Genomic DNA, 16,053 nt, shown 5'->3' on the forward strand with positions numbered 1-16,053 from the left:
TGTTGGAGGCCTCCTGGAATGTGGCAGTTCCCCTCAAGGTCATGTGACTTTGCCACGTGCCTGGATCAGGCGGGAGAAGGCGGTTCCCCCAGGGTCCCTTGCGAGGGAGGCCCGCTTTCAGGCCGCACATTCAGTCCTGGAGCCTGGAGAGGAGCCACCTTGCGGAGACTCTCCCGACACACAGGGGCTTCGTGGCTGCATTGCAGGCCTGACGTGAATTCGTTGCTCAGCTAATCCCTCGGAGAATCCCACCAGCGGACACACGGTTTGTCCCGAGGCTAAAGGGTTTGGGGCCTGGGTTCTCACCCTGTGGGCTTTTGTCAACCATTCCTCATGGCAGTCGGGGATTGTTTGGGGATGACGAAGACACTTGTGGCCCCAAAACCCCTTCTCATCCTTGGCACCAGCCTCTATGCTTTTTCTCACTCCCAAGATTGTGGAGAGGCTGTTTACCTCCTCGGACCCCCTGCTCAGCCATAAAAATAATGAAATATTGCCATTGTGCACAACATGGATTGACGGATATATTTTCATACTAATAGATCTAAATCAGGAAGAGAAAGAGATATATCATATGATATCACTTGCATGGGAAATTGTTTTTAAAAAATAGCAAATTAACTTATTTACAAAACAGAAATAGGCTCACAGACTTTTAAAATCTAACTTATGGTTAGCAAATTGGTATCACAGGGAGGGATCATTGGGACGTTGTGATTGGCATATGCACACTGCTGAATATGGAATCACTGGCCACCAGGGATGTGCTATTTAGCACAGGGAACTCTACTCAGCGTTCTATGATAATCTATATGGGAAGGGATATGTGTATATATATTCCTGAATCACTTTAATGTACAGCAGAATTTAACACAACATTGTAACTCAATGATACTTCAATAAAGCTTAAAAAAAAAAGAATCCCCTGGCCAATGGGGAACATCCTACTCCTTCTTGGGCTGGAGCGTCACTACCTCTGTTCCTCTCAGGGCAAATACCTGCATTTCCAGGGCACCTGGCAGAGCTTAGGACATTCTCAGAGATGTAGGCGGTCTTTGATGCACTTGTACCTCAAGACTTACAATGCCATTTTCCAGGCTCTGAGTTGATGTAGAGAATTCTAAGGAGGCACATGCTTGTGTAGATGCCCCATCCAGCCTTTCTAGGAGCGTAAGAGCAGTTCCCACTATCCTGAGTATAATTAGAAACTTTTGTGTTGGACCGTGCTGTTCAAAGACTGCTGTCCAAATTCTCTCTGTAGGTCAAGGCCAGGTTGCTGGCCCCCCTCTATAAAACAATGTAAATACTTGTAATCTTAATAATTATAGGGAGATTAAAAGTATTAGTATTTATGTTGTTTTACATAGAAATCTCTAGGTGTTAGAAAATACTAAAATATTTTTGTCATCTATACTCCCTACTAGATTTTATTTAATTTATTATTTTTTTGACCATACCCATGATATGCAGAAGCTCGGGGCCAGGGCTCAAACTCACACCACAGCAGTGACCTGAGCCACAGCAGTGACAATGCCAGATCCTTAACCATTAGACCACCAAGGAACTCAAGGTCCACCTGGGGCCCAGGGAGAACTTTTGCTTGGAAGATTGGAGAAAGATCCCCACCCTCTGGAGACTTTACAGAAGTTTCTATTCTTGGGATCCTGGGAGCTGATATGTCTGAAATAGTTGTGCAGAGGTGAGTCACTTACAAAGCCTTCCTGAATCTCTGAAGACAGTCTTCATTTCCCTGGTGCTACTGATGTGCTGGTGCTGCTCTGGAGCAAGGGTGCTGGCAGCTGCCAGCTGCCAGCCCTGCCTTGACATGATCTGGTGGGCCCTCTTTCAAGATGGCTCACTAGTGTGTCTGCTAGCAAGAAGCCTTTGTTCCTCATCACGTGGACATTTCCGCAGTCTTGCTTGAGTGTCTTCGTGAAGTGTGGGCTGGTTTTACCCAGAGCGAGGGTTCCAATAACATAGACTTAAGCTGTCATGTCTCTTAGGACCTGGCCTCAGAGTTCACACTCCCTCATGTCTGCAGTATCCTATTGTAAGCCTCCTTCCACAGTGAACAGGTTTGTGCAGGGCTATAGATACTAGGATGGTGGGGATGATTAAGAGCCATTTTGGAGGCTGGCTGCCAGATGAACTTCATTTTATTTTCCCAGATCTTAGTAACCATTTGCTTAAGCACTAAGGTGAAAAAATTGGATTACTCCTATGTGCCCACTTTCATTACATGTGTCATTATAGTCCTATATGTTGTATCTCAAACATCTTCCCTCCTCTCTCTACACACACTCACATCCTTTTAGTTTGGAGCCTCTATAACTGCAACAGCCTTCTTCCAAAGAGACTGCTCCATCAATTTAGTTATTCATCCTGGCCAGTTCTTGAGTTGTCTCTGTAAATTTGGAATACAATTCAGCATGATTAAGCTTTGTACTTCACCCTCCCCTGCTATGCATGTGTATGGGTGCGCGTGCATGTGCACATACACACACACACTCTGTCACACACACACACTCTCTCACACACACACACATGATATTGTAAAGCATAAAAGCCAAACATGAGATTTATTCTAAGATGAAGGCACTCTGAATACTATCCTGTTAGAGATAGAAAGAAACTTATGGATTATCTAAGTTGCTGTTTTCCATTGAGATTCCCAGAATACACTTCAGAAACAGTGCTTGGGAAATGTGTTAAAATGCAGATTTCTAGGCTCTACTCCACTCTAGCAAACTAAAATTTTCTGGAGTGGGTCTAAGTACCTGCATTTAGAAGCAACTTTCCAGTTGTTTTTATGCATAATAACAGAACCTTCTCTGATCTCGCTGCAACAAATGTAAACCTATAAGGTGCTACTGAGATTCAGGGAAGATAGGTTTCCTACCTATGTCTGTACCTCTTTACAAGCAGGGCTAGAGGCTTAGAACTTAAATGTAGACCTCCTGCCACCCAGGTCAGAGATATTCCACTGTTCTGCCACTGTTTCACTCATGAGGATTTGAGAGTAAATGACCACATTGGAGTTTGCACCTTCTTGGGGAGGCAAGTGTCCATTTAGCAAAGTAACATATGTGTGTAGTATACCAGGGGCAGAGCACTGTGGACTTTCAGACCAGGAGGGAGTGGGGCAATTAAACATGAGGAGGTCTCCCAAAGCCTGAGAAGGACTCCATGACAAAATGTCTAGTCACTAACTAAACCGACTGGTTTCGCAACAGAGCCTGATGCACACACTTTAATCCAATGCCAAAGCCTTTGTACAGTAGCTTATGTTCCCATTCAACCTAGTTTTCTGGTCCAAAGAGTGCACCCACATCCTCCTAATGAACTGAGTGTCCAGCTAAACAAGGATTTTCAGCCTTCTCAGGATGGGCGTTCTGCACACACAGCATTTTTGTCCATGCATATCCCTTAATGAGGCACAGAAGGGCACTTAGCAGCCAGACCCTGACATTCCACTCACGCTGGGGAGGCGCAGACGGAAGTCTCCTCTACCTCTTGGAAACAAAGCCAAGCTTTCTCCTCTCTCCAGCCATGAGGACTGCTCTCCCCCTGTTTGCCATGCTCTGCTTTGTGAGCCAAGTTCCACAAGGTAATGAAGTAAGCATTGTGGAAGACTTGGGAAGAGCACAGTGCCTGACAGCTGATGGGGACCCAGAGCTCAGGGCAACATCACCAGCACTGTTGTCCAGAGAAGGGGTCTTACAGGAAATCTGGAAGGACCTTTTGGCTAAAAGACATGCAGCCACCAGACTCAGTAATTCTCCATACCAACTCTCAGATAACATGAAGTCAAGGGTGTTCCAAGTGCTTGAAACTCTTTGTTCCATCACTGAATATGAGTTTATTTATGCTAACTTGCGTTTCTAGATCTAGGTAATAAAAACAGGGGGCATTATGCTATCAAATTTTGGTTTCCAAAACTACTCCATGTGCAGCAAAAATTAGTATCCTAAGATACTGACAGAAGAGCTATGCCAAAGCTACAGGGGATGAGGGAGAGGGACTGGGGCGGGGCTCAATAAAATGCTTCCTCTGAGTCTGAGAGATATTCAACCCATTGTTCCTTAACACTCTTGGCCACTAAGACTTGATTATGTGCCTTAAGTTTCCATTGCAAGCCAGATCATCCTCTTCCTTCCCAACATCTGTTCTTCTAAAGTAGAATTTAAACACTGGGGTCAAGATGACACTTCACTGGCCTGCATCCCCCACATCCTGCATGCAGAGGCAGATCCCTGGGGGCAGCCACATGCATCTATCTCTGGGACGCATAGCTCTAAGGAGGGATAAGCAGCTTCTTGCTGTACATCCAGAGGAATATCTTACTGTTTCCTAAGAATTCAGGGTCTCAGGATTTGGAAAGACCAGGGAGGTAGACATAGAAGTGTAAGTGTGGCAGAATCTTACATTTTTAAGGAGCTGGAACTTGCTAGGCTTTACTTTGCTCGCAAATAGACACTCTCCACAATTTTCAACAGAAGACATAGTGGGAGCCATGCCCATTCTTTTTTTTTTTTAATTTTTTTTATTTTCCCACTGTACAGCAAGGGGGTCAGGTTATCCTTACATGTATACATTACAATTACATTTTTCCCCCAGCCTTTCTTCTGTTGCAACATGAGTATCTAGACAAAGTTCTCAATGCTATTCAGCAGGATCTCCTTGTAAATCTATTCTAAGTTGTGTCTGATAAGCCCAAGCTCCCGATCCCTCCCACTCCCTCCCCCCCCTTCCCATCAGGCAGCCACAAGTCCCTTCTCCAAGTCCATGATTTTCTTTTCTGAGGAGATGTTCATTTGTGCTGGATATTAGATTCCAGTTATAAGTGATATCATATGGTATTTGCCTTTGTCTTTCTGGCTCATTTCACTCAGGATGAGATTCTCTAGCTCCATCCATGTTGCTGCAAATGGCATTATGTCCTTCTTTTTTATGGCTGAGTAGTACTCCATTGTGTATATATACCACCTCTTCCGAATCCAATCATCTGTCGATGGCCATTTGGGTTGTTTCCATGTCCTGGCTATTGTGAATAGTGCTGCAATGAACATGCGGGTGCACGTGTCTCTTTTAAGTAGAGTTTTGTCCGGATAGATGGCCAAGAGTGGGATTGTGGGGTCATATGGAAGTTCTATGGATAGATTTCTAAGGTATCTCCAAACTGTTCTCCATAGTGGCTGTACCAGTTTCCATTCCCACCAACAGTGTGGGAGGGTTCCCTTTTCTCCACACCCCCTCCAGCACTTGTTATTTGTGGATTTATTAATGATGGCCATTCTGACTGGTGTGAGGTGGTATCTCATGGTAGTTTTGATTTGCATTTCTCTTATAACCAGCGATGTTGAGCATTTTTTCATGTGCTTGTTGGCCATCTGTATATCTTCTTTGGAGAAATGTCTATTCAGGTCTTTTGCCCATTTTTCCATTGCTTGATTGGCTTTTTTGCTGTTGGGTTGTGTAAGTTGTTTATATATTCTAGAGATTAAGCCCTTGTCGGTTGCATCATTTGAAACTATTTTCTCCCATTCTGTAAGTTGTCTTTTTGGTTTCTTTTGGGTTTCCTTTGCTGTGCAAAAGCTTGTCAGTTTGATTAGGGCCCATGGGTTTATTTTTGCTCTTATTTCGATTGCTTTGGGAGACTGACCTGAGACAATATTCATGATGTGGATGTCAGAGAGTGTTTTGCCTATGTTTTCTTCTAGGAGTTTGATGGTGTCCTGTCGTATATTTAAGTCTTTCAGCCATTTGGAGTTTATTTTTGTGCATGGTGTGAGGGTGTGTTCTAGTTTCATTGTTTTGCATGCAGCTGTCCAGGTTTCCCAGCAATGCTTGCTGAATAGACTTTCTTTTTCCCATTTGATGTTCTTGCCTCCCTTGTCAAAGATGAATTGACCATAGGCGTCAGGGTTTATTTCCGGGTTCTCTATTCTGTTCCATTGGTCTGTCTGTCTGTTTTGATACCAGTACCGCACTGTTTTGGTGACTGTGGCTTTGTAGTATTTCTTGAAGTCTGGGAGAGTTATGCCTCCTGCCTGGTTTTTGTTTCTCAGGATTGCTTTGGCGATTCTGGGCCTTTTGTGGCTCCATATAAATGTTTGGATTGTTTGTTCTAGTTCTGTGAAAAATGTCCTGGGGAATTTGATAGGGATTGCATTGAATCTGTAGATTGCTTTGGGTAGTACGGCCATTTTTCCAATATTGATTTTCCCAACCCTGGAACATGGAATATCTTCCCATTTCTTTCCATCTTCTTTGATTTCTTTGATTAAAGTTTTATAGTTCTCGGCATATAGGTCCTTTACCTCCTTGGTCAGGTGTATTCCGAGGTATTTGATTTTGTGAGGTGCAATTTTAAAAGGTATTGTATTTTTGTATTCCTTTTCTAATATTTCATTGCTGGTATACAGAAATGCAACTGACTTCTGAATGTTAATCTTATATCCTGCTACTTTGCTGAATTTATTAATCAGTTCAAGGAGTTTTGGGGTTGAGTCCTTAGGGTTTTCTATGGATAGTATCATGTCATCTGCATACAGTGACAGTTTGATCTCTTCTCTTCCTATTTGGATGCCTTTTATTTCTTTTGTTTGTCTAATTGCTGTGGCTAGGACTTCCAAAACTATGTTGAAGAGCAGTGGTGAGAGTGGGCATCCCTGTCTTGTTCCAGAGTTGAGTGAGAAGGCTTTCAGTTTTTCCCCATTGAGGATTATATTTGCTGTGGGTTTATCATAAGTGGCTTTGATTATATTCAGGAATGTTCCCTCTATACCCACTTTGGCGAGGGTCTTGATCATGAATGGATGTCAAATGCATTTGTCAAATGCTTTTTCCGCATCTATTGAGATGATCATAGGATTTTTGACTTATTTTTGTTAATGTAGTGTATGATGCTGATTGATTTGCGTATGTTGAACCATCCTTGTGCACCTGGGATGAATCCAGCCTGGTCATGGTGTATAATTTTTTTGGTATGTTGTTGGATTCGGTTGGCTAAGATGTTGTGGAGAATTTTTGCATCTATATTCATCAATGATATTGGGCGATAGTTTCCTTCTTTGGTGGTATCTCTGGTTTTGGAATGAGGGTGATGGTGGCTTCATAGAATGTCTTTGGGAGTATTCCTTCTTCTTCAACCTTTTGAAAGAGTTTAAGGAGGATGGGCACCAGTTCCTCTTTATATGTTTGATAAAATTCACCTGTGAAGCCATCTGGTCCTGGACTTTTATTTGTAGGGAGTGATTTTATGACCTCTTCAATTTCATTTCTAGTGATCGGTCTGTTGAGTTGGTCTGTTTCTACTTGATTCAGTTTTGGCAGGCTGTAAGATTCTAGAAAATTGTCCATTTCTTCCAGATTGTCAAATTTGTTGGTATATAGTTGTTCATAGTATTCTCTTATGGTTTTTTGTATTTCTGCTGTATCCGTTGTGATTTCTCCTTTTTCATTTATAACTTTGGTTATTTGGGTTCTTTCTCTCCTCTTTTTAGTGAGTCTGGCCAGGGGTTTGTCAATTTTGTTCACCTTTTCAAAGAACCAGCTCTTGGTTTTATTAATTTTCTCTATTGTTTTTTGAGTCTCTATTTTATTGATTTCTTCTTTGATCTTTATCATTTCCTTCCTTCTGCTGACTTTAGGCCTTTTTTGTTCTTCTTTTTCTAATTCATTTAGGTGGAGGGTTAAGTTGTCCATTTGGGATCTTTCTTCTTTTTTGAGGAAGGCCTGTATTGCTATGAATTTCCCTCTGAGCACTGCTTTCACAGCATCCCATAGATTTTGAGAGGTTGTGTCTTCATTATCATTTGTTTCAAGGTAGTTTTTAATTTCCTTCTTGATTTCCTCATTGACCCATTGGTTTTTTAGTAGCATGTTGTTTAGTCTCCATGCAGTAGGTTTTTTCTCTTTCCTTTTCCCATGGTTGGTTTCTAATTTCATGGCATTGTGGTGAGAGAAGATACTTGAGATAATTTCTATGCTCCTAAATTTATTGAGATTCGCTTTGTGTCCCAATATGTGGTCGATTCTTGAGAGTGTTCCATGAGCATTTGAGAAGAATGTGTGTTCTGCTTTTTTTGGATGTAGGGTCCTGAAGATATCAATGAAGTCTAACTTTTCTATAGTTTCCTTTAGGATCTCTGTTGCTTTATTGGTTTTCTGTCTAGAGGATCTGTCCATTGATGTGAGGGGGGTATTAAGGTCTCCTACTATGATTGTATTCTCATCAATATCTCCCTTTATGTCTGTTAATATTTGTTGTATGTATCTGGGTGCTCCTGTATTTGGGGCATATATGTTGACGATAGTAACATCCTCTCCTTGGATGGATCCCTTAATCATTAAGTAGTGTCCTTCTTTGTCTTTCTTTATGTCTTTTGTTTTAAAGTCTATTTTGTCTGATATGAGCGTTGCGACTCCTGCTTTTCTGTCATGTCTATTGGCGTGAAATATTTTTCCCCACCCTTTCACTTTCAATCTATATGTATCTTTTGTCCTAAGGTGAGTTTCTTGTAGGCAGCATATTGAAGGTTTTTGCCTTTTTATCCACTCAGCCACTCTGTGTCTTTTGATTGGGGCGTTCAGTCCATTGACATTTAAGGTGATAATTGACAGATGATTATTTAATGCCATTTGAACCTCGTGTTCCAGTTGATTCTATGGTTCTCCATTCTTCCTTTCTTTTTTTGGTTGGATGGTCTCCTGTTATTATCTGTTTGAGTGTTTTGTTTTGTCTTTTCATTTTTTGCAATTGCAATATTTGGTTTTGGCTTGTGGTTGCCCTGTTTTTTCAGTATGCTAACCCCTTCCCGTAATTGTGTGTTTTAGCCTGATGGTCCTGTAAGTTCAAACACTTCATTACTATATTAAAATTAAGAAGAGAAACATACAAACAAACAAAAAGGGTTATTTATTTCGTAACATCCCTTGCCCACATTTTATGGTTTTGATGACTCTTTTTGATTTTTTTCTTTTTAATTTTATTTTGTTTGAGGCCTGTTCATGATTAAATCTGTATGCTGGCTTATTTGAGTGACTGCTCTCTGATTGCGGTTTCCTCAGTCCTAGTTCTTCCTCTTCTTCTTCTTTTTTTTTTTTTTTCCTTTCTTTTTTCTTCCCTTTCCTTCCTTTCTTTTTGGTTTAGAGAAGCCCTTTCAGTATTTCTTTCAATCTGGGTTTTGTGTTGCTGTATTCTTTTAGTTTTTGTTTGTTGGAAAAAATTTTTATTTCCCCTTCTATTTTAAATGATATTCTTGCTGGGTAGAGTATTCTAGGTTGCATATTTTTTCCTTTGAGCACTTTAAATATCTCTTGCCATTCCCTCCTGGCCTGTAGTGTTTCTGTAGAGAAGTCAGCTGATATTCTTATGGGGGTTCCCTTGTAGGTAACATTCTGCTTTTCTCTTGCTGCCTTTAGGATCCTCTCTTTATCACTAACTTTTGCCATTTTTATGATGATGTGTCTTGCTGTGGGTCTGTTTGGGTTCAGTTTGTTTGGGGCCCTCTGTGCTTCCCATATCTTGAACCCAGCATCCTTTAGATTTGGGAAGTTTCCAGCGATAATTTCTTCAAATATATTTTCCATTCCCTTATCTTTTTCTACTCCTTCTGGAATTCCTATTATGCGTAGATTGGCCTGCTTTATACTATCCCATAGGTCTCTTATATTGCTTTCCAGTTTTTTGATTTGGTTTTCTGTCTGTTGACCGGATTGGGTGATTTCCATTATTCTATCTTCCATATCACTGATTCGTTCTTCTGCATTATTCATTCTGGTTTTTACTGCCCTTAGTTCAGTTTGCATCTCTGCAAATGAATGTTCTAGTTTTTCTTGGCTCCTCCTTATATTTTCTAGTTCCTTTCTGAGGGTATCTGCATTCCTGTTCATATCTTCTCTTAACTCCTTCAGCATTTTCACTGTTTCTCTTTTGAACTCCAGGTCTGTCAGACTGCAGAGATCTGTTTCCTTGTTGACTGTTTTAGGTGAGTTCTCCTGTCGGTTTGACTGGGGGTGGTTTCTCAGCTTCTTCATCTTGCTTGTTGTTTTCTTTCTCCTGAGGGAGTTGTACTCTCCGTGATCGGGCAGTGTTTGCCTTGTCACTGCCGTGGAATATTTCCTGAGAGCTGGTGTTGTTGGTCAATCTTTTTTGAGGCAGTGTGGCTTTTCCGGAGTGTTGATGGGGCTAACAGTGTTTCTTTGAAACAAAGGAGGACTTCCTGAGGGCAGACAGGACTGGGAATTCCACATCACGAGCCATGTCCATACTTAGGGAATCCAGACTTCCCTACCTAAATGTGTGTTTTAAAGGGCTGCTTAGTGTTAATGCATAGACAGTCCTGCATGCTGGGTGTGGGGACAGCTTGAAAAGGAATTCTGACTTTGTTTCAACTTGGATTCCTACTGAGCTAGAGTAGGTATGGGGGAGATTGAAGTGAGGAGTGATTGGAAGTGGGGAAAATTCAGCTGTCAGGTTTTTGTAGAGCATTCACTGAATGTGAGGTCCTAACTGGGAAGCATGCATACAGAGAAGAAAAGTTATGTCCTCTTGATGTCCAAGAAGTCATAGGCCAGTTACCTTGATTGCTAGACAGTCTGGGGAAGAGTCGACCAGAACTTAGAGAGCCTTGGAACAGGATGAAGGGGAGGTTTTATAAGTAAGAGCCAGGAGACAAGTGAAACATGACTGAAAGACAGACAAGAAGTATCACAAGGGTTGAAAACCTAAGGCACTAAGCCTGGAAGGCTCTGATGGTAGGAGCAGACTTTAGGAGGAAAATCATGGGATCAGATTAGTACTCAGTTTTCGAGGCCCTCTATCCAAGGATTTCTTTGTTTTCCCCTATTCCCAGAATAGTAATATTGTGTGTGTGTCTGTGTGTGTGTGTGTGTGCATGCACATGCATGCACAATATAACTACCCCACACTCCACAAGGATTTTGAGATGACAGGGCTTGGATGAAGCAAGTTACCCCAGGCCCTTGTAAAGAGTCTGCAAATAAGAAACTCACTGAACACTTTATGAATTGACCTGAAAATGCTTTCTCTTTGTTTTAAGTTGGGGGCGGAAGTATTTTTTTAAACAAATGCAGAGGTATTCTTTAACAAAACAAAAAAATGGCTATCCTTGTCACCACTTGCCTAGGAGCTGCTGCAGTTGCAGGTACCATCAAATCACTCAGGGACAAGCTTCCAAAAGGTCTTGATGATCTAGTCTATTTTTCTTATTTTGGGGAGGAAAAAGTGAGGCCCTGACGGAATCCCTCCCTCGAGGTGAAAGTGGAGGCTAAATGTCAGTCAAGACTTTGTCTTCAGGTCCTGGGTTCTGCTATAATCCCACCTCCCCACCCCAACCCCTCCCAGATCCCATTGTGCTGCTTCCTTTTTAGGATTCTCTGAACACTGGCTAAAGGTGACACCATGTCCAATGGCCCAATGATATTGTCAGAGGCCCACAAAGCAGGTGACCTCAGCTTAAAAGATAATTGTCCAGGGAGTTCCCATCGTGGCGCAGTGGTTAACAAATCCAACTAGGAACCATGAGGTTGTGGGCTTGATCCCTCCTCTTGCTCAGTGGGTTAACAATCCAGCATTGCTGTGAGCTGTGGTGTGGGTCGCAGACACGGCTCAGATCCCATGTTGCTGTGGCTCTGGTGTAGGCTGGCAGCTACAGCTCTGATTAGACCCCTAGCCTGGGAACCTACCATGTGCCATGGGAGTGGTCCAAGAAATGGCAAAAAAAGAAAAGATAATTGTCCATATAGCATTGCTGAAGAACCCCTCTGATTAATACTTACTAAGCAGTCATCTCACTCAACATATGTGTTTGATGGGGAAATGTCATTAAAAATATTTTAGAATGTATTTCCATATTTCTAGGAAATGAATGCTTCTAACCAAATTTTAAAACTTCCCAATTTTGTTTTTTTCTTTTTAAAATTTGATTATTGTTTTGAGTTATAATTAACATACAACATTAAATTAGTTTCAGGTGTACAATATAGTAATTTGATAATTTTACACATTATGAAATGATCACTGTATTTGGGGTGAGAAATTTTCCTCTACCCTTCCAAGCTCTTCCAGCTGATCTAAAATTTAAATTGACATGAGACAATTAACAGGAGAAAATCAAACCAAATTTGAAAAACAAGTATTCATGGAAAAGACCTAGGAAAACTGAAGAACTTGCCAGAATGGCCTAAATCTTCACCCTAAATATCATTTTCAGTTAAGGACAAAAGAGGACATTGAGAGTAGTGGTTTAAGACTTCAAGGGGAGGGGGAGGCAATACACATGGAGAAGGAAAAGTTAATGCTGGGTAAATAAATATTTGCTGAGCTACAAAGAGACAGTGGGACCTGGAGTGGACTCTGAGCTCCAGGCCCTGCATGCTCCTTGCCCCACATACCTGGTGGTCTTAGCAGATGTCTCTGGTGAGAGCTCTGGTCCCAGAACAGGGCCTCCTTCTAAATTCTTTTAGGTGGTCAGGGAGAAGATCAAAGCTCCTTCCTGAGTCTTGGGGACCTTGATTTCAGTTCAACATAAATGCCAAAGACCCATTTTTTTGGGGGGAGGGGCAATTTAATGTCCCTACAATTGCAATAAGACTGTAACCATACAAAGCTGTTGCAGTGTTACTGACTCTATTCTCTATCGGTGCACTAAATCCCCCTCCCCTTCCTTTCTGAACCACAAGGTTATCTTGAACCAGTAGCTTCCTTTTCTCAGGCTCATTTCTTCATCTGTAAGATAAATAATTAGACAAGACCATCTGTTATGTTCATTGTAACTCTGACTTTTGTTCCTTCTAAATAGCTAGAAGGAACAGTACTCACAATATGCAAAACATGAGTCCCTAAAAAAGCACTAATAAAAACAAGAAAGTAGGAAGCAGGCCCTTTAATATGACTTAGATTCCTATACCCAGGTGACTGTTTTTACACATCTTCATTGTGATTTGAAAAATTTGATACTCAGTCAATGGTGGAAAATGGCAACATAATCCCAAGACACGGTGACAACAAATTTTCATACAAACATGCTACAGGATGGAAAATAGCTCTATTTTAATCAATTATTCCACCATTATTTCCTGAGTGCCAGGATGTGAACTAGGTTCTGGGTATGTACACCCATAGATTCCTGCCTTCAAAAACACATCATCAAGAAATGAGGTCAGATGGGGTCAATTCCAGAGTAGAATGCCAGAAGTATGACAGAAAAGGAGTGACATCACATATCCCAAGACTTGTCAGTGATTCATCCTTTACAATCTCAGATGACCCTTCTAGTGGCAACAGGCCAATTACATACCAAGATGATGGGGCCCTGTATCCAAAGTGGTTGAGCTAGTTATGAAAGGAATTACTACACTCCTGGGAAATGAAAAACTCACATTCTAGCTGCAGAGTACTTGACACTTAGAATGATTACCTATTTTTTTAAAAAAGCTCTGAACATGATTTCCCAAGTCACATTTTAGATAAAAATAGGATGTTGGCTATATGATTTTCAGATCCATTATTGATTGCTTATGAATATTAAAGAGTTTAATTCATTTGGCTTTCAGTTTAACTCAAAACTGTGAAATGTCTACAATGCTTTTGTGGAATGTCTATAAATGCCTTATACTGATTTGAAGCTGTACAGAAAGTAGCTTTTGTGTTTCAGAATAGAAAAATCTAGAATACTGGTTTTGACACCTTTTTTTTCTTTTTATGGCCTCACCTGCAGCATATGGAAGTTCCTGGGCTGGGGGGGCCAGGGATGGAACCTGCATTATCATAGAGACTGTGTTGGGTTATTAACCTGCTGAGCCACAACAGGAACTCCTTAATACTGCTTCTTGTTTTGGTTTTTGGGTTTTTTGTTTTGTTTTGTTTTGTTTGTTCGTTTTTTGCTTTTTAGGGCCATACCTGTAGCATATGGACGTTCCCAGGCTAGGGGTAGAGTTGGAGCTACTGCTGCTGGCCTATAGCCATAGCAACTCGGGAGCTGGGCCACATTTGCAACCTACACCACAGCTCACAGCAATGCCAGATCCTTAACACACTGAGTGAGACCAGGGATCTAACTTGCATCCTCATGGATCCTAGTGAGGTTTGTTAACCACTGAGCCACGAAGGGAACCCCATCCTTGATACCTCTTTTAATGCCAACAAAGAGCTTAAGAAGTTGTCATCAGAAAGGTGGGCTCTGTAATACATGGAGACTGCTCAGAATTAAACCACTTTCGAAACCAAGTACCTTATTATGTGGGACCTACCCCCAGAGCAGTAATACATTGGGACATAAATCAAACACTGTCCCATGGTTTTTTTGTTTGGTTGTTTGTTTGTTTTGTCTTTTTGCCATTTCTTGGTGTGCTCCTGCGGCATATGGAAGTTCCCGGGCTAGGGGTCCAATCAGAGCTATAGCCGCCAGCCTACGCCAGAGCCACAGCAACGCCAGATCCGAGCCACATCTGCAACCTACACCAGAGCTCCTGGCAATGCCAGATCCTTAACCCACTGAGCAAGGCCAGGGATCAAACCCACAACCTCATGGTTCCTAGTTGGATTCATTAACCACTGCACCATGATGGGAACTCTATCCCATGGTTTTAACCAGGAAGTTTGTTCAGCCCTTAAGAACTCTTAATGCAATGATGACAACCTCAAAGAGCAGCACTCAGAGAGAGAAGCAGTGAGTGCAGGCTGGAGATATAAGAAATATTGACATGGATCCTACCATGTATATTAAGAATGTAGGAATATTGCTCCATCTCCCCCAGAAAAATATCCTCTCTAATAATTTCCTTGGTGTGTATTATCTTTTGGATTTATATTTCAGTTCCACTTTTGGAAGATACACCCTCACGCACACAGAGAAAGAGAGATTTCTCTAAAAAAGGCTTTATCTACTCAAGGAAAATAAACAGGACAAGACAAATATTAAATAAGAACTAATCTCTGCCATTAGTGTTAGGAGGTGATAAGGAGTAAGAGACACAAGAGCTGGCTTGTGTGTGCCCTCGGACATGAACAGAGGGCAGACTACCCACATCTTGGCATCTTACCTTACTGAGATGCACTCAACATTGCCAGACTTTCCAAGAATGTCACAAGTTCAAATTTTTGTGTGAAAGTAGATTTTTTAAGAATCAAATAATGGGGAGTTCCCATCGTGGCTCAGTGGTTAACAAATCCAACTAGGAACCATGAGGTTGCAGGTTCAATCCCTGGCCTTCCTCAGTGGGTTAAGGATCTGGTGTTGCCATGAGCTGTGGTGTAGGTCAAAGACACGGCTCAGATCCAGCATTGCTGTGGCTGTGGTGTAGGCCGGTGGCTACAGCTCCGTTTAGACCCCTAACCTGGAAACCTCCATATGCCACGGTAGCAGCCCAAGAAATGGCAAAAAGACAAAGAAAAAAACGAAATCAAATAATGAAAAATCCATATAAAACTGTTTCCAAGGACTCTCACCCTCCAGTGTAATTCAATAAAAATTCAGGCAGACCAATAGAGCATCCACATCAGCCTCTTCTCTGTTCAGGCAGAGGCCATTTTAAGGAGGTCTGTGAGCGTCCAAATGGCTCCTGCCATGAGTTTTGCCTCGACTCAGAGATCCAAGTCGGGAGATGCCTAGATGGCTGTGTCTGCTGCCTGCCCCTGGGCAATGTCCCACAGGTTGACCCCACCACACCCAGCGGGGGCTGAACCCTTTCTCAGCTTCACCTTTGTGTGGATGTTGGACCCTCACTCTCCTGCTCTCCTTTGCTCTCACCTGTCTTTGCTCTCACAGGGAGGCTTCCTGAGTCCTCAGTAAACAATAAAACCAAACTTGTACCCCCAAAACTCTGAGCTTGTGTTTTTACTTCTCTGCTGTTTAGTTCCCCTCTTTCTGTCTGGTCTGGGTGAACTCCAGGTTGAGTGCAGGAAAATTGTGCTTGGCCCTGCTGCCACCCACCCTTCGGCTGAAGAGACCACGCCCATTCTCCACCTGGAAAATGCATGACTTCACTGCATGCAGCCTTGGGGGAGGGGTCTTCCTCCCTGACAAA

General features: G+C 42.1%; 1 protein-coding gene across 1 annotated transcript; it reads left to right on the forward strand.

Annotated features, from left to right (window-relative positions):
* Positions 1 to 11,428: 11,428 nt before the first annotated feature.
* Positions 11,429 to 15,709, forward strand: DEFB108B (defensin beta 108B). The gene is made up of 2 exons (XM_047770234.1): positions 11,429 to 11,471; positions 15,546 to 15,709. Exons 1-2 carry the CDS (start codon positions 11,429 to 11,431, stop codon positions 15,707 to 15,709), a joined length of 207 nt encoding a protein of 68 aa, XP_047626190.1.
* The last annotated feature ends 344 nt before the right edge of the window (positions 15,710 to 16,053 follow it).

The sequence above is a fragment of the Phacochoerus africanus genome, chromosome 3 (genome assembly GCF_016906955.1).
Source record: "Phacochoerus africanus isolate WHEZ1 chromosome 3, ROS_Pafr_v1, whole genome shotgun sequence".
NCBI classification, from domain to species: domain Eukaryota; kingdom Metazoa; phylum Chordata; class Mammalia; order Artiodactyla; family Suidae; genus Phacochoerus; species Phacochoerus africanus.

Bases quoted from the DNA above. Each gene is read 5' to 3' on its own strand.
- DEFB108B (XM_047770234.1), top strand. From the start codon at position 11,429: ATGTCCAATGGCCCAATGATATTGTCAGAGGCCCACAAAGCAG. The intron at 11,472-15,545 runs GTGACCTCAGCT...TTCTCTGTTCAG, and splicing joins GTCAGAGGCCCACAAAGCAG to GCAGAGGCCATTTTAAGGAG.